The sequence below is a fragment of the Anabrus simplex genome, chromosome 5 (genome assembly GCF_040414725.1).
Source record: "Anabrus simplex isolate iqAnaSimp1 chromosome 5, ASM4041472v1, whole genome shotgun sequence".
Taxonomy (NCBI): Eukaryota; Metazoa; Arthropoda; class Insecta; order Orthoptera; family Tettigoniidae; genus Anabrus; species Anabrus simplex.
The window spans coordinates 100,394,074-100,414,696 of NC_090269.1; the positions used below are offsets into that span (position 1 = coordinate 100,394,074).

Genomic DNA, 20,623 nt, shown 5'->3' on the forward strand with positions numbered 1-20,623 from the left:
AAAGAAAGACCTGGAACTACTAGAAAGCGTCAAAGCAAGGTACTTGAAAAAAGGCTATGATTCTTTCAAAATTCACTCCTTTCCGCCTGGTGTATGTCCTGGCTCGGCCGGAATACTACATTGAAGAACTTTGCATGCAGTTGCACCTGCCAGCTACTGAGGCCTATCAACAGTTATTGCATGAGCTGCAAGAGAAACGGAAGGAAATGTGGGACTATTTCTATGCGTCCAAAGCAATGATGTCGACTGACTGGATGGACTCGAGCTACGAGCTGCGACATGTAGTGACCCGCTTTCTGGTTCATGGGTTTCACCATAGAGTGTGTAGCATGAAGAAGTTCCACGTCCCGGATATACAGTGTCTGTGTGAACTATGCGGACGGCCATGTGACAGATATCACATACTGTGGTGTAATCGACGCGGTTCTTCTCTAAGAAAGTTCTGTGAAAACTAATTATTCCCTGCACATTGTGCGAAATTCTATGCTATTAAAAAGCATTTGACTCTGTGAACTGGAACGCAATGTGGAATACGCTCAATGAATATGGCATTCCAGATAAAATCTCCAACATAATCCAAGAGATGTATGATGGGAACGAACGTCATATCATCCACGAAGGAAACTTAACCGAGTCTATCACATTCAGCTCAGGTGCTCGCCAAGGATGCGTCCTCTCTCCTACAACGTTCTCACTCATGTTGGATGAAGTTATGACGAAGGCAGTAGAGGGGAAAAGTAAAGGTAACAGTATACAGTGAAGATCTGGACTTTGCTGATGACATTGGCCTACTGTCCAAGAACATTGAAGATATGAAGGGGAAGCTGCTGGAATTAGATCAAGAAGCAGCAGCTATTGGGCTTAAAAGACATTACAAGTCATCACTCTCAGTTTTGGTCCGTATTGAAAACAGCGATCACACTTAGTTTACAAAAGGAGTACATTGAATAGGTTGAACAATAAATGTACTCCTTTTGTAAACTTAAAAGACATGCCACAAAGACAATGGAGATGAGAATCAATGACAGCATACTGCAAGATGTCAAGGTAAATAGTTAATTTGTTTTATTATATCCTATTTGGAAGAACAGTAACCTCTCATGAACAAACAAGATCTGACTTTTCAATACTAATGCGAAGTCCACTCTCCTTTATAGCTCTGAATCGTGGAAGGTCACTGAATAAATCACACACGAACTCCAAGTGTTTGTGAATATTGCTGTCTGCACTGTATCATCAACATAAGATGGCCTGAAGTGATCACACATGAAACCTGTGGAAGGAAACCAACCAGAAACCCATCAACATAGAAATAAGGAAAAGAAAGTGGGGATGGAGAGATGACGCATTACAAAACCAGGGCAGAGTCGTTGAAAAGTCGGTCTTAGAATGGAACCCAATAAGAAAGAAGAAGCGTGGAAGACTAGGAACACCTGGAGGCAAACCAATAAGAATTCGGAAAACATAGGATGACATAAAAGACCTGGCTGCAGAACATACGAATTGAGAGTCTTCCTTGATGCCCATTACTCCATGAGGAGAAACAGAATTTATATTAGATTAGATTCAGTAGTATTGTGGTGTAGTTAATATGTTAGTTAGGATATTGCTTACTTTATTTTCGCGTGATTCTTGTGTAAATACACTCTGCAAATAACCTAAGGCTTTGTGGGTGAGGTTAACTTCCGAAAGTAACCAGGGCAACCTGACCCCTACAGAGCGTCCCCAGGAGGCGGATAGAGGGCCCCTACAGTAACCCGCGGACCAACAGGTAGCCCAGTGTTAGTTCAGCCCATGGGCCCCCGTATTTTTAATGCTACAAGTAAGTGGAATTAGTGAAATCTTACTTGGAGAACGTCTCAGAGGAGAGATGTGTTCATTGTGATGTCCAGGAACCCACCATACCGCCCCAAGAAGCACATTTACTTTTATAACCTAATTAAGATTATATTACGCCATTTTTATTTCTGAAATAGCTACTTGTATTCCTACTGGCCAATGTAAAGTGGCACATGATCTCCTTCCTGTCGAGAATGTTGATCATACTCTGTTACCAACCGCAACACAATAAAAGCGCAAGTAAATGCAACATGTGAAGAAAATAATGTACAATACAGGGGCAGCTTCGCGGCTTCTAACCATCCAGACCAATGGTCTAGTCCATGGCAAGAATCCAACCGTCCAGACCAATCGTCTTTTCTAGATCCTATCCTAACTGTATATGAAACTAAGGGCCTAAGGCTGCTTCGCGGCTTCCAATCGTCCAGACCAATGGTCTTGTCCACAGCAAGAATCCTAACCGTCCAGACCAATCGTCTTGTCTAGATCCTATCCTAACCATATATGAAACTAGGGGCCTAGGGCCGCTTCGCGGCTTCTAACCGTCCAAATCAATCATCTTGTCTAGATCCTGTCCTAACCACATATGAAACTAGGGGCCTAAGGACGCTTTGCGGCTTCAGACCATTGGTCTGGACGGTTAGAAGCCGCGAAGCGGCCCTACGACCCTAGTTTCGTGTGGAAACACGATTGGTCTGGACAGTTAGGATTCTTGCCGTGGACAAGACGATTGGTCTGGACAGTTAGGATTCTTGCCGTGGACAAGACGACTGGTCTGGACGGTTAGGATTCTTGCCGTGGACAAGACCAGTGGTCTGGATGGTTAGAAGCCGCGAAGCACCCCTAGGCCCCTAGTTTCGTTTGGAAACACGACTGGTCTGGACTGGTTCTTGCCATGCGGACGGTTAGGATAAGACCTAGACGAGACCATTGGTATGGACTGGTTCTTGCCGTGCGGACGATTAGGATAGGATCTGGACAAGACCATTGGTCCGGACAGTTACAAGCCGCATTGTTATTTTACAAGGTGTTTTTTTGTTTGTGCTTTTATTCAGCCGGGGTTGGTAACACAATGTATTTATCAGCATTGATGGCAATGACGTCACATTTCGTTCACGTTGACCAATGAGAATGCAAGAAGCTACTTTAGCCATGGACGATGGCGGCTGCTGCTCTTTATTAGGTTATAAAAGTAAATATACTTCTTGGGGCAGGTTGGTGGGTTCCTAGACATGACAATGAACACATCTCTCCTCTAAAAGGAATTCCAAATAAGATTTGCATTATTTTCACTTCCTTATAATGTTATAAACGTTGGGCTGCGGGATATAAAGTTATGCCCGGGGAACGATCAAAGCATAGTTCCTAAGTACAGAGGTTGGCAGCACTGAGCACTGCTGCAGAACATCCTTTCCAAGAAGGCCGCAAGCAAGTAAACAAACGACAGTTGTTACACGTGTGTGAATGGAGGCCCACAGGCTGAACTAATGATATTATTATTATTATTATTATTATTATTATTATTATTATTATTATTATTATATCTACTTTGCATACTGTTGCAACAGCTGCATCATGCGGTGTGTAGGCCTAAGGGGCTATGGCAAGAATGGAATGCACTAAGCCCATAAGGCCTGTAATGTTTTCTTAACCCTGCATTCTTCATACATGATGATGGTTAGACTTGGCATTTAGTTATAGCAGCTATGGTGGTAAAGAGCAAAGATAACTGCGAAAAGAAGTTGTGGAAATGATTTGTCCATTGAATACTGAGAGCCATATAAATCAACGATGAAAATGTGTGATTCATTCATACATTCTTAAATCACAACTAACCGATACATCTTACCTATCAAAGCTTACCCCATTTTCTCCTTACTCTCTTTGTTATCATCTCCCGCATTCGGACAAGACGAATGGCATAAATATGGGCGAATTGTTTTGTGTAATCTTTAGTCTGGAGGGCAAACTTCTTTGAAAGGTCCTTGTAATCACATTCGGCTCTTTGATGCACATTTTCAGACACTCCACTGCGAAGAGATGCAAGGAATTTGCCCGTCCGAGCAGCTGTTCTGTCATCTTCTAGTATCATCACGTCTTTTAAGACAACTTATGCACCAGATCACAAGAAGGAGATCATATGATATTTTCAGTTTCCTCATGCACTGGATCACAATAAGCAGATCATGTGATCTTCTCAGTTCCTTGATTCGGCTTTGCGCTTACACTGTGTCCACACACAATTAAATCGAGATTAAATTCACAGTACACCATCAATAACACAACTGTGCCACTTTTAACCTGTTGTACAAGAAGGAAATACCGCGAAGGCGCGAAGTGATCGAATTTTTCAGCTGCACCAACCTATCCGAACTTCTACACTTGTTTGGGTGGCTCTATAATACGATTTAGGTTGACTCAGCTTAAGATATATTGCGCAAAACAAAGACTTTTGTAGATAGAAAAGTATCATGTAACATTGTGTAAATATAGACATGTATTCATCACGGAACCCTTTATTTTGATATTGATACGGTAGCAGTAATATCTGAACCGTTGAAACATTAATTTTTGCAATGTAACTATACCTGACTACAAGGAGCCAACCAACTTTTGTTTGGATAACCAGGGCCGCAAAACAGGACAGACAGCAGAACATGTACTCTTTGGACAGGCGAAGGGCGAAGATAGCCTGCCACATACCAAATTTACTTTAGTGTGATTTGCACATACTCTTTGTACCAGGCACACGTTTCGGCTGTACGCCTGTACCGTTTGGAATGCACTAATGATTGTCTTCATGACGGATGGGATGTACTATATCTTGAATCTTCATTGTTACACTATATAAACAAAGCTGACGTATGCAATTAATTGAATTTCCAGTCTGGTACAAAGGAAGTAAGTAATGATAAGGATATTCTTCCTTGTTAAAATGTGTATTGGTAGCTTAATCAACGAAAATGATGTCACTTGTATCCAAATCACTCGATAGCTGAAGGGAAGAAAATGAAAACAGAAGTACTGTAGGAATGTTGGAGTTATATCTAGTGGCCTTTATTCTAAAACATGAAAGAAAAGAAGTAGTATCTTAATGAAATTTTATATTCGAACATTTTATGCTCCTGCAAAACTATTCAAGCAGAGGAAAAATATTGATCCAATTTTGTTATCAGACTTCTAGAAACTAGCCTTTGCACGGTATAAGGTTAGCGTAATACTTGCGTTTTATGTTGCTAATCAGATGGTAACATCTGTTTACGTATAACATGGATAATGACAGTGGGCTTTATGGGAGTAGTAGTATTTTAGGGGCCCGAGAAACGAGTGACTGCTGCTCGCAAACTCGGACATCCTTTGAATCTCGGCCAGTACACTTGAAATGGGCATTGTTTGTCACAATAACTTGGATGAAACAAACTGTCTTCTTTGCCTTGCAATTTACAGGTAACTTACAACCCTTAGTGTAACCAAGGCTGATACATTTCCTTGGACATTTTTTCAGTTTGTCACTCACTCTATTGTTGAGCACTAAAAACTTTCTTCAGCTTCTCCCTGTTATTGCTGGGGTCGCTGAAGCAACCCAGGCTCATTTTGGTTTTTGCCGGGGGTTTAAGGCCGGATGCCCTTCCTGACACCTCATGATTTTTGAGGTGAAAATATCAACCCAGGATCAGCTGGGATTTGAACTTCAGCTTTCCAGGTGGGAAACCAGCAGCTAAGCCATTGAACTAATCAGACCCCCTTCCTTTCCTATTGTTGACCACTATCCTTAATTTAAACATTAAGTAAATCTGAAATATAGTGTTTGTAATGTACTTTGTCTTCTGGTATGGTTTAAAAGAAATCTGTTACTTTCATTGATGTATATCAGTCTCATCCTTGGCTTTGACAATATGAAAGTGGCTGAGGGTATGGGCAATGTTAGTAATGTTTCTAATGCAGCCAATACCTGTGATAAATGGTGTGAAAGTTTTACTCCTAAGGTCAGGCGGTGTGTAAATTTCAGCGGGCTTGGCCAGTGGAAACTACCTCGTTCATTTTCCTGCTAGAACTCTTCAGTAACACCCAAGCTTTTTACGAGTAAAAACTGTACTGTACACACTGCAGGATATTTTACATAATTTCAGGAAGGTCTCTCTTTCTTTCCTTGCATTATTTTCACACAGTTGGAGGGTCCACATATGTGCAGTGTCGTTGCCATTTGTTGCAGTCAGATGTGCCTTCAGGTGTCACATTTGCTTTTTTCATATTTTCCATAACCCTGTCTAACCAGCGCTTTATGGGTCTTCCACATGGCCATCTTCCGATAGGATCCAATCTCAAAGCCGTGTTAGCAGTTGAATTCATGTCATTTTGTACAATGTGCTTATACCATCTCAGCCGCGCATCCAAGGTGTTTCTCTACGATCGGAGCCGCACTCAATTGCAGACAGACAGTGTCATTTGACACATGATCCCATCGTGTCGACAGAAGGCTCCAACATAGCATCCGCATCTCCGTCACATGTAGTATTATCGGCACACTTTATCTGGATGCATTTGTGTACGGGTGTGAGGAGTAAGGAGGGAGCCAACAACTGTGTCACATACACATTATATAACATTTCTCGATGCAAATCTTGTTCCTAGCATGAATTCTATAGTTTGGCTTTGCTGTATAAACAACAACAGTACTAGTACGTAAAGTGTGTGCCAGATGTTGCACAACAATGCTTAAGCAGTTTGTGTTTCAAAGGTTGCCAGTACGAATCTCGAAGATTGCCGAGGTCGACCAATTCAGCACTAGGGTGTAAATGCATCCAGATAAAGTGTGCCGATAATACTTGTTCATGCCTTTATGTTGCTGGCCAGCACTCACTTTCATAGAGGGCAATAGAACGAATGACACCTAGTTTATTTTCGCCTTGAACCTTTCAGGCATCCGCCAATCACAAAGAACTCCAGTGACATGTCGTCATTTCGTCCAGGTTGTGCTAACTCTACTACAGACATCAGGAAGGATATCTTCGCAGCTAATGACTGACGCAATATACTTGACCTTTATGATCTTCATCAGTTGTTCATCACCGATGTTGTGGGTGTCGTTAGACTGCATTCCACTTTCCATATATTCTGTCTTCCAAGAATTGAGCCTTATTCCATTGATCTCAAGATGGGTCTTCCTCTGTTCTATCTGCTGCTACAATGCCATGCTTTTTTCTGATTCTAGAAGAACATCATCAGCATAGAGAAGAGCCCATCAGTGGGATGTTTGAGGGTTGGCAGTTATTGCACACATGCAGAAAATTAATAATAGCGTTGAGAGGACTGAGCCTTGGTGGATACCTGTGTTGATGGCGAAGGGTGCCAAAACTCCAACTGAACAACGAACAACGCTGTTAACATCACGATACAAAAGTTTTGTTAATTCGATGTAGCTTCGGGGACTCTCTGCAAGCGTAGTGCGTACCAGATGAGATCGTGGGGTACCATATCGAATCCCTTAAGTCGTCTTCTCACTGTGTCATTCCAGGAATAAGTGAACTACTTGGATAGCATCCAGATCTTTAATGTGTCGTTTAGAAGACAAATTGGACAATAATTTGAACATTTGGTTACATCGCCTTTGCCCTTCCAGATTGGCACTGTTATACTACTCATCCAGACTTTGGAAACCTTATTTGACTCCGCAACGCTGTTGAAGAGGTTCACAAGAATGGAGATGCCATGATTACCTGGAATATTCCATACATTGGCTGGGATATATATCATTGGGCCAAGTTACCACCTCCCTTTCTTCATTTTTCAGATGGCAACTTCCACTGCGACGGATGGTATCGTCCAAAAACTGGATCAATGCCCTGTATAGATGGGTGTGGAAATTCTTCACTGGAGATTTTTGAAAAGTACTCACTCCATTCGAAGGGTCTTTGTCAGCACCAGCAGATACTCCTGCTGGAAAACTTGCACTCTCCCTTTGTAGAGGGAAATCTGGAAAAAGTCAAAGAAACGCAAGGCGTACAACACCTCGACTGGTGACAAGGTGATGCACATCAAGCATCCACCTCCATCTTCAGATGGAGAAGTTAGTGTAGGTTAACAATCATCTCACCACTTGCAACCTAAAACTCCTTTTAAAAGTCCATACAGTAGCACTGTTACAATAAAAATTGTAACGGTTATGAAAGGCATCTACTAGCTGCACCAGCTAATCAGTCAGTTTGCAACGATTATAGGTTGTATTCAAGAAACTAATCACAGACCAGGCCATCATACGGGCTTGAGAAACTTTAGACTATACTCGACAGAATGGGATTGTGTTAACTGGGCTTTCGGTGGTGTTGGTATTTTCACTCATTCTGACATCTATAAGCAAAGTGGTTTCTTTAAGAACCCAGCTGGAAGCAGTAGCAGTACGTGTCTCGTTGCCTATTATAAGTACAGTTCGCAATGTTTATTTCCCACCAGGCCAGCCTCTTAATGTCAATGATTTAATTGATCTTATAGATCAGCTCCCACTTCCTGTCATCTTACTGGGTGATTTTAACACCCTTCACCCATTATAGAGCTTTGAAATGCATAGCCCTAAAGAAAGGGTGTTGGAACAATTAGTAGGAGAGTTGGATTTTGAATACAGAGGAATCAACATATTTTGGCATACCACACGGTACCATCTCCTGCGTTGATGTTAATCTGTGCAGCCATGCGCTTGTTCCCCTGCTTCAGTGAATGTACACGATGACCTCTGTGACTGACCATTTTCCCATTATTCTTACTTTGTTGAAATAAATTCCATTAAAGCTCCTGCCCAATGGATTCGTAAACGTGGTGGCTGTTTGGCCAAAGTTCACATCACTAGCTGCCTTTAACAACACAAATAGCCAGACCATAGGCAGTTATATAACTTACATCATACATGTCTTGCCGCTAGTGAGGAGTCCATTCCATCTTTCTCTGGGACTCCTTGACGAAATCTCGTTCCTAGGTAGAATGAAGAAATTATAGCAGCTATAAAATGACATCGCACTCATAAACACTGTATACAATAAATTTCATTGTTAGGCTACGGGATATGACTTCATCGATTGATGATATAAACTATGTATTTATTAGGTGGAAGAATAAATTAAAATTTGTAAACAAGTAAATGCTATCGTAGGCAGCCCACTGTGGCCAATTTGGTAACACTTTATGCTAAGGCACGAGTTCTTATTCGTCAGAGTGAGAAACTTCATGTGAAAGATGTGCGTCTTCCATGACGTCACATACACTATCATCTCAAGTGTGAACTAAACTTCAACGCATTTCAGGAGTAGAAGGACCATCCTCATTACCAGCAATTTCCATTGCAGGCAGTGTTGTCACTGATCTACTCATGATTACTAATCATGTAGCAAATTGTTTTGCAAATATGACTGGTTCTGGGAATTACCATCCTGATTTCCTGGATCTGTAGCGGATGGCAGAACACCATCATCTATGTTTTGCCACTCACACTTCAGAGGATTATAAGCTAATGTGCCCTTTACAGAGTGGGAAGTCCGCAGCGCCTTGGAGCTTTGCAAGGACGCGGCTCCCAGACCAGATAGTGTTCTTAAACATGTTGAAACACCTTGGAGAGGATAGCCTATTATATCTTCTTGGGGTGTTAGCCAAATCTTGACAGAGGGTGAGCTTCTGTTACAGTGGCGGGAAGGAATAGTAATTCTTCTCCTCAAGCCTGACTTACTAGATGTATTCCTGGTTAAACCATGGGAAACTGTTGATAAAACTGAGGTAATTGAAGGAATAGGAGACCATAAGGCTGTAATAATGGATGTAGGACTCATACCAAAAAGGCTTAATAAGAGGGTTACACAAGACAAGAAATTGTACAGAAAAACTAAAGTTGATGAATTTGGGACTTACCTTAAATCACAATTCAGTTGTTGGATAAGTGAAGGGAGTAACGTGGATACACTTTGGGCTAAATTTAAAGGAATTATTTGGGAAGGAGAGAAGAGATTTGTACCTGTTAAGAAGGGTAAAATGACCTCAGACCCTGTTTATTATACAAGGGAAATAAGAAAATTAAAAAGAAAATGTAGAATAGTAAACAGGAAAATCAAAGAGGGTAGGGAGAGTAGAGAAACTAGAAAACAGCTAATGAGGGAACTGAATAGAGTGAAAAAGGAAGCAAAAGAGAATTATATGAATGGCATACTTCAAGAGGGTAATGACCACAAAGGGAAATGGAAAAAGCTGTATTCATATATCAGGAATCAAAAAGGAAAAGGAGTCCAAATTCCTACAATGGTGGGAGAAGGGGGTGAACACTATTTAACAGATACTGAGAAAGCAAACCTATTTAGTAGGGAATTTAGAGATTCAGTAGATGATTGTCAAGAGTTGGAAACCAAAACAGAAGATAGAGAGGGAGAGAGACAGAGGGAAACAAGAAGCTTCTTATTCACAAACAAAGATATTTTCAGAGAAATCCAACTGCTTCAGCAAGGAAAAGCTGCAGGAAGTGATCAAATTACTGGGGAGGTATTAAAGACAATGGGGTGGTACATAATGCCTTATTTAAAATTTATCTTTGACTATGTCATAAATAATAGTGTAATACCAAAGGAATGGAAGGAATCTATAATAATACCAATTTATAAAGGAAAGGGTGATAAAAGGAAACCAGAGAACTACAGACCAATCAGCCTGACCAGTATAGTTTGTAAAATTCTGGAGAGTTTAATATCGAAGTACATCAGAGGGATATGTGATGATAAAAATTGGTTCATGAGGAGCCAGTATGGATTTAGAAAGAAATTTTCTTGTGAGGCACAACTGGTGGGATTTCAGCAGGACATATCAGATCAGTTGGATTCAGGAGGTCAGTTAGATTGCATAGCCATAGATCTTTCCAAAGCCTTTGATAGAGTGGAACATGGAATATTATTAAAGAAATTGGAGGGAATAGGATTGGACGTAAGGGTTACACGTTGGATAAAAGCATTTCTAAATTCAAGGGTTCAGAAAGTCAAAGTAGGAAATAATGTATCTCAGGAAGAGAAAGTTTGGAAGGGAATTGCACAGGGTAGTATAATCGGTCCGTTACTTTTCTTAATATACGCAAATGATTTAGGGAACAATATAACATCAAAAATAAGATTGTATGCAGATGACATAATTGTTTATAGAGAAATAAACAACATTGAGGATTGTTCAGAATTACAAAGGGACCTTGAAAGTATCCAACAATGGGTTGAAGAAAATAATATGAAGGTTAATGGAGGCAAATCAACTGTTACAACTTTTACAAACAGGAGCTTTAAAACTGAATTTGAATATACTTTGGATGAGGTAGTTATCCCAAAAGATGGCAAGTGCAAATACTTAGGTGTGAGATTTGAAAGTAATTTGCACTGGAAGGGTCATATTGATGACATTGTTGGGAAAGCATACAGATCATTACATGTCATAATGAGGCTACTTAAAGGATGCAACAAAGAATTAAAAGAAAAAAGTTACTTGAGTATGGTTCGTCCATTATTGGAATATGCAAACAGTGTTTGGGATCCTCACCAAGAATACCTAATAAAAGAAATAGATAGTGTGCAGAGGAAAGCAGCAAGATTTGTAACAGGGGATTTCAGGAGAAAGAGTAGTGTATCAGAAATGTTAAAGGAACTTGGGTGGGAAACTTTAAGTAAGAGAAGGGAGAAAACTAGACTTACAGGATTATATAGAGCCTATACAGGAGAAGAAGCATGGGGAGATATCCGTGAGAGGCTTCAGTTGGAAAATAATTATATCGGCAGGACTGACCACAAATATAAAATTAGAAGGAATTTTAGCAGAAGCGATTGGGGTAAATTTTCATTCATTGGGAAGGGTGTGAAGGAGTGGAACAGTTTACCAGGGGTAGTGTTTGATCCTTTTCCAAAATCTGTACAGATATTCAAGAAGAGAATAAACAGCAACAGAGAAAATAGATGAAGTGTTAGAGGGCATTCGACCGGTGCAGGTTATTGTAAATAAAAAAAATGTGTGTGAATAAATTAATTCCATCCCCTGATCTAAGGAGTTTGGACAGCCAAAGTAGGGGACTGCCTGTAGGGGTGAAGTACAGTGGGGACTTCGAGGGCCCTGGGACCGCTACGGTAGCTGTGAAGGCCCTTCAGGAACTCTGAAAAGTGGTGGCAAAAGGGGCTCTGGTTAAGACGCAGCAGGTCGTCATGCTACTTAGGATCCAGAATGGGTAAAAAAAAAAAAAAAGTAAATAAATAAATGCAATGTAAATATTAATGTTATACCAGTTTTATAGTATCATTTGAAGCAATTCCACATACTGTATATCAGTTGACTATATTTGTAAGTAGTACAGGAGATATTATAATTAGAATTTTGTAAACAATATAAATTTATTAAGGATGAGCTGTGTGTTTAATAGAAAACATTGTTAGCGTAAATTGTATAATATTGTATTATAGGAAAAATTTTCTTCTCTTGTTAATTTAATATTTAGTGCTTGACAATAATGTATTTTAGTGTACCATTTGCCACTGAGGTAGACACCTCATTTGCAAATAAAGAGATTTTGATTTGATTTGATTTGAAGATCCTAAGTGTGCAGGAATTTATCAACCTATTTATTTCACTAACTGTCTATGTAAACTATTTGAGAGGACAGCAGATTGCCAATTTGTGTGGTGTTTGGAGAAACGAGGACTATCATCTGAGTACCAGTGTAGTTTACGAGCTGCCCACTCCACCACTGGCCACTTGGTATGCCTAGAGGATTCTATCCAGGATGCATTTTTTCCAAAAACAACCTCTGGTGACTGTTTTCTTCGATTTAGGAAAAGGCCTATGACACCACATGGTGATATGGCATCATTTCAGACGTGCATCATTGGAAATTGGTACTTGCCGTTTTATTTTTTTGTCCTTCCGTCTATTCCATATCCGAGTAGAGAGGGCACATTCTCAATACCTTGTTCAAGAAACTGGAATCCCACAGGGATCGGTTCTCAGTATCACTCTGTTCGTGATTGCCATAAACAGCCATAAAATAAAAAATAAAATGTATAATGTCCAATAAAGGTCCACTTATATTGGTATTATAAATGTACTCATTCGGGACAAATATTTCGGTTTCCCTGTCGGATGGTTATGAATTTCATGTTTTTGGTCCGTATTGAACTGAGAATAATATATAAGTAATAATAATAATAATAATAATAATAATAATAATAACGTAAATGTTTCCACCTTTTCAATACAATATATTCACAAAATTACAAAATTATACGGTACTAGTTTCGACCCATCTAGGGGTCATCATCAGCCGTATTGGAGCAAAGATCATTTGTGGCGAAATCCTAAGACAATATTATTTTAAAGAATAACAAGTGAAATGAGATGTTATGGTAATAGTTAATAATACAAGGAATATACATACTAAGAGGTTTTTAACAAAGAATAAAGTATAAATGGGGTGTTGTAAAAATTATAATCATGGAAATCAGTAAGTTCTTGTATTGAAATGAAATATGGCTTAGGAAGAGGGCTTAAGGTGGGGCTGAAGGGTGCGGGAGAAAGTGTAATTGTCTTGGAAAAGTACCTTTGATTAAATTTAGGATTGAGTTTAGGTTGGCTGCATTATTGTTTCTGAGGAAAGTGATAAATAGATCGAAGAGTATGTTGGGTTTCTCTGAGATTTCATTGAGATTGTGACTGGCATTAAAGTATTGGTCTAGGTGTATGTAGTAATTTTCCATTATGTTCAGTAAAGGGCCCTTGTTTGCTAATACGAGGATGTCCATGTCTTGTTCAATATCGGGCAAACCGGGAGAAACTTCATTATCAGATACCACGAGCACACTAACGCAATAAAATACAACAAGTTTTCAGCCATCGGCCAACACATGCAAGATTATAACCATAATTTCACCAATATTGAACAAGACATGGACATCCTCGTATTAGCAAACAAGGGCCCTTTACTGAACATAATGGAAAATTACTACATACACCTAGACCAATACTTTAATGCCAGTCACAATCTCAATGAAATCTCAGAGAAACCCAACATACTCTTCGATCTATTTATCACTTTCCTCAGAAACAATAATGCAGCCAACCTAAACTCAATCCTAAATTTAATCAAAGGTACTTTTCCAAGACAATTACACTTTCTCCCGCACCCTTCAGCCCCACCTTAAGCCCTCTTCCTAAGCCATATTTCATTTCAATACAAAAACTTACTGATTTCCATGATTATAATTTTTACAACACCCCATTTATACTTTATTCTTTGTTAAAAACCTCTTAGTATGTATATTCCTTGTATTATTAACTATTACCATAACATCTCATTTCACTTGTTATTCTTTAAAATAATATTGTCTTAGGATTTCGCCACAAATGATCTTTGCTCCAATACGGCTGATGATGACCCCTAGATGGGTCGAAACTAGTACCGTATAATTTTGTAATTTTGTGAATATATTGTATTGAAAAGGTGGAAACATTTACGTTATTATTATTATTACTTATATATTATTCCCTGTCGGAATCAACATCTATATATCATTCTGATGGCCAGGCAGGCATCAATTTGTGGTAATGGGACAAAGTCTCTGCTGGTGGCTCCAAGTAGCCTACGCAGTGGCGTCCATGGTATGCACTAGCCATGCATCTTGGTGGGTGTGCTATTTACCAACTGATGAGCCCAACTTAGCACACTGGGGCAAAACGCTGTCAACCAGGAATGAGTTAGCTGGAAAATTTATAATGTCCAATAACGGGCCATTTATATTGATATGAATTTACTCATTCGGGACAAATATTTTGGTTTCCCTATGGGAATCAACATCTATATCATAAACAGTATTGTCGCTGCTGTTGGTTCAGCAGTAGTACCGTCGCTATATGTGGATGATTTTGTTTTGCATTATAGCTCACGAAGTATCGCAGTCGTAGAACGACAATTACAGCAAGCTATTAGGAGAGTGGAACAGTGGACCTTACAACATGGCTTACAGTTTTCAACTGCAAAGACCTCTGTTGTTCACTTCTGCCAGAAGTACACGCTCTTCACCATCATCCTGACCATCATTCAGTGGGAGTCGCTCTTCCTGTAGTTGACACATAACAAATTTCTTAGGCTCCTTTTTGATGTTGTTGTTGTTGTTGTTGAGTCATCAGCCCATAGACTGGGTTAATGCAGCCCTCCATGCCACCCTATCCTGTGCTAACCTTTTCATTTCTACGTAACTATTACATTCTACATCTGCTGTAATCCACTTGTCATATTCATACCCTGGTCCACCCCTACCTTTCTTACCGCCTACACTTCCTTCAAAACCCAACTGAATTAGTCCTGGGTGCCTTAAGATGTGTCCTACCATTCTATCTCTTCTTCTCGTCAAATTTAGCCAAATCAATCGTCTCTCACCAATTCAATTCAGTATTTCTTCATTCGTGATTCGATCTATCCATCTCACCTTCAGCATTCTTCTGTAACACCACATTTCGAAAGTTTCTATTCTCTTTCTTTCTGAGCTAGTTATCGTCCATGTTTTACTTCCATACAATGCCATGCTCCAATAAAAGTCTTCAGAAACATCTTTCTAATTCCTATATCAATGTTTGAAGTGAGCAAATTTCTTTTCTTAAGAAAGCTCTTCCTCATTTTATGTCCTCCTTACTTCTGCCATCGTTAGTTATTTTACTACACAAGTAACAATATTCATCTACTTCCTTTAAGACTTCATTTCCTAATATAATATTTCCTGCATCGCCTGCCTTAGTTCGACTGCACTCCATTACTTTTGTTTTGGACTTATTTATTTTCATTTTGTACTCCTTACCCAAGACCTTGTCCATACCATTCAGCAACTTCTCGAGCTCTTCTGCAGTCTCAGATAAAATAACAATGTATGTATGTTTAGTCATCAGCCTGAAGGCTGGTTGGTTGGATCCTCAACAGTTCTACCATGAGCTGTCATAGATGGCCTAGGCATCACTGAAGAAGCATACTAGGGAAATGAGGAGTGCGGTAGTTTCCCGTTGCTTTCCTCACCGAGCCAGAAGTTGCTATTACATATCAGTCTGCCAAGCCCACTGAAATGCATGCACCAACCGACCCTATGAGCAACAGTTTCACACCATTCATAGCAGGGACTGGCTGCGTAATAAATGGCATTACTAGCATCGCTCATACCTCAGTCACTTCATATTGTCAAAGCCAAGGGTAAGACAGAGACAGATCAATGAACATAACAAAATTGCTCTAGCCTATACCAGAAGACTTAGTGCAGTGTAAACACTAGGTCCCGCCAGCAAAGGCATAAAACAACAATATCGTAGGCAAATCTCAATGTTTTGATTTCCTCTCCTTTGATTGTGATTACCTTTCCAAATTCCTCTTTGATTTCCGTAACTGCAGCCTTGCCTCACTCCTTTCTGGATTGTTGCTCCTTTTTCAAAGCCCTTGATTCTTATCACTGCAGACTGATTTTTATACAGCTGGTAGATAATTCTTCATTCTCGGCATCTGATCCCAATCACCTTCAGAATCCAAAATAGATTTGTCCAATCAACATTATCCAATACCTCTTCTAGATCTATGAACGTCATCTACATGACCGTTTTGATAGTACAGTAAATCCTGTACTCGGGGAAACCCAAAGTACCCCAAAAAAATTCTGCTTTATACAAAATTTCGGTTCATGAAGGTGGTTAAAAAATAACGGAAAAATCATAAGTGCATACCTCCGTTTGATAAATCAGCATTATATTTATAATAAACCATTTGAGACCCAGATAATAAAAAAAGACTGGGATATCAACAAATGGAATACTGAAAAAGAAGATATAGTATGGTGGACTGATGGCTCAAAGACTGTGGATGGCACAAGATGAGGGATCAACGGGGGAAGACCTGAGAGATCAATCCAGATGAGCCTGGACAGATACACTACAGTCTTTCAAGCTGAAATGATAGCTATCACAACAAGTCTTGAAGAAATTCTGAAAATGAACTATAGGAATAAGAACATTTTCATTTTTACAGACAGCCAACCAGCCATTAAGACACTAGAGGCAGTCTGGATAATATCCAGAATTGTCTGGTATTGCCACTCACTTCTCCTGAAGCTCTCAAAGTACAACATTGTCAAAATAATATGGGTACCAGGGAAGGAAATGAAAAAGCAGATAAACTGGCCAGGAAAGGGGCAGAAACACATTTTGTAGACCCAGAACCCGTATGCGGGATTTCCTATGGACAAGCCCAACACTACATAGGAAAATGGGTACAAAAGAAACAAATCGAAAACTGGAAAAATACTCCAGGATGCAAGCTTGCAAAGGAACTGACAAAAAGACCAAACAAGAAGCATACTAAAGAACTGTTGAAATTCAGCAGAGAAAATATAAGATCGGTAGTAGGACTGTTGATAGGACACTGCCATCTGAAAAACACCTACATAGAATTGGAGTAATAAGAGACAACATATGTAGGAAATGCAATGAAGCAGAGGAATCAGCTGAACACATACTTTTCGAATGTCAGGTGCTGGGTAGAATCAGATTCTCCATTCTAGGATTACCAGGTGAAGAGAGAGAAAAAATCCAAGAAGACCCAATAAGAACAACCTGCAGCTTTGTGAAGGGAGCAGGTATATCTAGGTGGGAATGAAGGAAAAACGTGGTAGCAAAAGATCGTAGAGATTGACGCTAATTAGGAACTAATATTTAGAGGCCCCATGAAGAAAAGAATATATAATATTTTGTGGGTTAGTGGATACAATAATGACTCTAATCACACACTTATATACACTAGTCCATCAGCACTAACACAAATCTGTTCTTGCTTAGAACCTCCTCACAGTGCACATTAGTACAGTATATCATCATCATCATCAGTGTCCTACTCCAGTCACCCGGGTGTGGTTAACAAGCCTCCTCCACTCCTTTCTGTCCTTCCACTTTTCTTGTTCCATTACTTCTGCCACATCCAATCCAGCTTCTCTAATGTCCTTCCAAATCTGATCCATCCCTCTTCTTCTCGGTCTTCCAACTGGTCTCTTTCCCTTAACTTCTCTTTCCAATTCCCTTCTTGCTACCCGTTCCTTTCCCATTCTTTTTACATGTCCAAACCATCTCGGTCTTGCTTTCTGTATGTTCTGTACCAACGGTTCTATATTTAGCTCTTCCCTGCTTTTAATATTTTGGATTCTATCTTTTCTTGTTTTTTTAACCGATGTTCTTAAAAATTTCATTTCTACTGCTTGGATCTTACCATCTTGTCTCTTAGTAGTTACCAGATACCGACCTCGATAGCTGCAGTCGCTTAAGTGGGCCAGTATCCAGTATTCGGGAGATCGTGGGTTCGAACCCCACTGTCGGCAGCCCTGAAGATGGTTTTCCGTGGTTTCCCATTTTCACACAAGGCAAATGCTGGGGCTGTACCTTAATTAAGGCCATGGCCGCTTCCTTCCCACTCCTAGCCCCTTCCTGCCTCATTGTCGCCATAAGACCTCTCTGTGTCGGTGCGACGTAAAGCAAATAGCAAAAAAAAAAAAAAAAAAAGTAGTTGCCAGCATGTCTAGTCCATATGTTACAATTGCTATGAAATACTCTTTATATAATGTTAATTTAGTTCTCTTGGGTAGTTTTTCATCTCATAAAAGCTCTCTGACTTGATGATAAAATGTTGTACCTTTACTTAGTCTCTTACTAATTTCAGGGTTGATTTCATTACTTTCATTGATAATGCTACCCAGATATGTAAACGGTTCTACATTCTCTAATCATTCTCCGGCTATGTTCACTTGGCTTCTCTTTTTCTCTATTCCACAGTGCATGACTAGTTTTATTTTTACTAATTACCATTTCAAACTTCTTCAGATTTTCATTCCAAATGTCCAGTCTCCTTTGTACTTCCTTTTCTCCCTTTCCCCAAATCACCACATCTGCAAATACCAAAGCATTCACTTCATCAGTACTGATACTCTGTTTTACACGTTTTATGATTTCATCCATCAATATAATAATAATAATAATAATAATAATAATAATAATAATAATAATAATAATAATAATAAAAATGGTGACAGTTCACTTCCTTGCTTGAGACCTTTTTTTTTGTATAAAATGTTTCAGAGTCACCACTGCCCACTTGTACACTGCCTTGTCTCTCATGATACAACATATTTATCTTGTTAATTAATGATTTTGGTACATTCCTTTTCAGTAGGCATTCCCATACATGTTTTCTCTTAACTATATCATAAGCTTTTTTCAAATCCAAAAATACGAATATGATTTCCTTGTTCCTTTCCAGATGTTTTTCCATTATCGTTCGCACTGTAAATATCAAGTCTATTATTGATCTGTTCGGTCTAAAGCCATATTGTTCTTCCTCTAACTGTGTTTCTATTATATCCCTCAGTCTTTTGTCTATGACTTTCTCCATTATTTTTAGCTCATGTGATAATAGGGTTATACCTCTATGATTTTCACATGTCTTCCTATTTCCTATTTTGAACAGTGATACAATGCTTCCTTGTTGCCATTCTTCAGGTATCCTTTGATCCATATGGCATTGAGAGCTCTGTATAGCCACTGTAGTCCAATGCTTCCTGCTGCCTTAATCACATCAGCATTGAATTAGTCTTTTCCACTTGGTTTACCTTTGGTCATTGCTTTCAATGTCCTTTCAAGTTCCAACCATGTTATCGGGTTCTCTTCTTTTTCTCCATCTATTATTTCCATTTTCTTATCTCCTTCTTTCTCCGAGCAGACATCCTCATTATAAAGTTTTTCAAAATACTTTGCCATCACCTTCTGAAGACCCTTTTCGTCGGTTACTATGGATCCATCTTCTCTCTCTACTCCCTTGATTTTTTCTTGATTTATTCTGTTCGATTTTATTATTCAGTGTAATAGTTTCTGATTTCCTCGACTATCTTGCTCAATTTTGTTGGTAAACTCTCCCCAACGTTTCCCCTTTTCTTCCTTGATACTCCTCTTCACTTGTAGCTTGTCTTTTGTATTCCACATGTAACCTTTCTATCTTATTCTCCTCATCCCTCTGATACATTTTTGCTTTTCCTTATCCATTTCTTTCTTCACCTGTTCCTTTCTTTTCTTTTTTTATTTTGTCTATCCACCACCGTGTCTCCTTTCCCTTAACCTTTGCTTTTGTTTTCCCGCATACCTCAATTGCTGCTTCCACAAATGTCTGTCTTAAATTGTCCCACTCTTTCTCTCCACTTCATATTTCCGTGTTAGGCAACTTCCTTTTTATCCAATCTTGGATTGCCATTCTTTATCCTCCTCCAATTCCCAAGTCCTGATCTTTGGTTTCTTCAGTACAATTTTAGGTATTTTTACTCATTTTAATTCCACAATCAATAATCTGTGATTACCTTCCATACTTTCACTGGGGATTATCTTCATATTCATGACGTACACTAGCGTCAGAAAGTTTAGACTCGCCCAGAATTATCACTTACCATGAAAGATAGGGGCTATCTCTTAAAAATCAACATGGAAATACCTATGTTTTTAGAACTAACTAATTTTATTACACATTTCACTAGATTTTCCTTTACACTGATCATTCACAGGGAGGTAGAAACACATTCACATCATCACACAGTCTGTTCATCAATGTGTCCACCCTTTGTTTTGATTACTGCTTTACAGATGTGTGGCATTCTAGCTGTTAATTTTTCCAAAGTTTTGGTATTTAAACATCCCCAGGTTTCTAACAGACATTGCCACAACCAATCCACACTGCCTGGCACCT

At 39.3% G+C, this 20,623-nt stretch overlaps 2 protein-coding genes across 8 annotated transcripts in view; one reads left to right on the plus strand and one right to left on the minus strand.

Moving 5' to 3' along the window:
• The window catches only part of PolD2 (DNA polymerase delta subunit 2), a 119,338-nt gene that overhangs the window by 93,669 nt on the left and 5,046 nt on the right, over positions 1 to 20,623 (minus strand). For 2 of the 7 annotated variants that reach the window (XR_010860176.2, XR_011018259.1), the window contains exon 1: positions 3,703 to 4,187. The exons of 1 other annotated variant lie outside the window; for it this stretch is intronic. Coding sequence is in view for 2 of the 6 variants with exons in the window: in XM_068227575.1 (XP_068083676.1) it covers positions 3,703 to 3,931 (229 nt within the window). In the remaining 4 variants the exon portion in view is untranslated. Of the gene's footprint in view, positions 1 to 3,688; positions 4,190 to 4,427; positions 4,497 to 20,623 lie in introns of those variants that run through there. 4 more of the 7 variants (XM_068227575.1, XM_067147051.2, XM_067147049.2 and 1 more) reach the window with 4 other exon arrangements.
• Positions 4,561 to 20,623, plus strand: part of LOC136873801 (NF-X1-type zinc finger protein NFXL1) — a 213,111-nt gene continuing 197,048 nt past the window's right edge. Inside the window, exon 1 of the mRNA XM_067147048.2 lies at positions 4,561 to 4,740. The gene's annotated coding sequence lies outside the window, so the exon portion shown is untranslated. The remainder of the gene's footprint in view (positions 4,741 to 20,623) is intronic.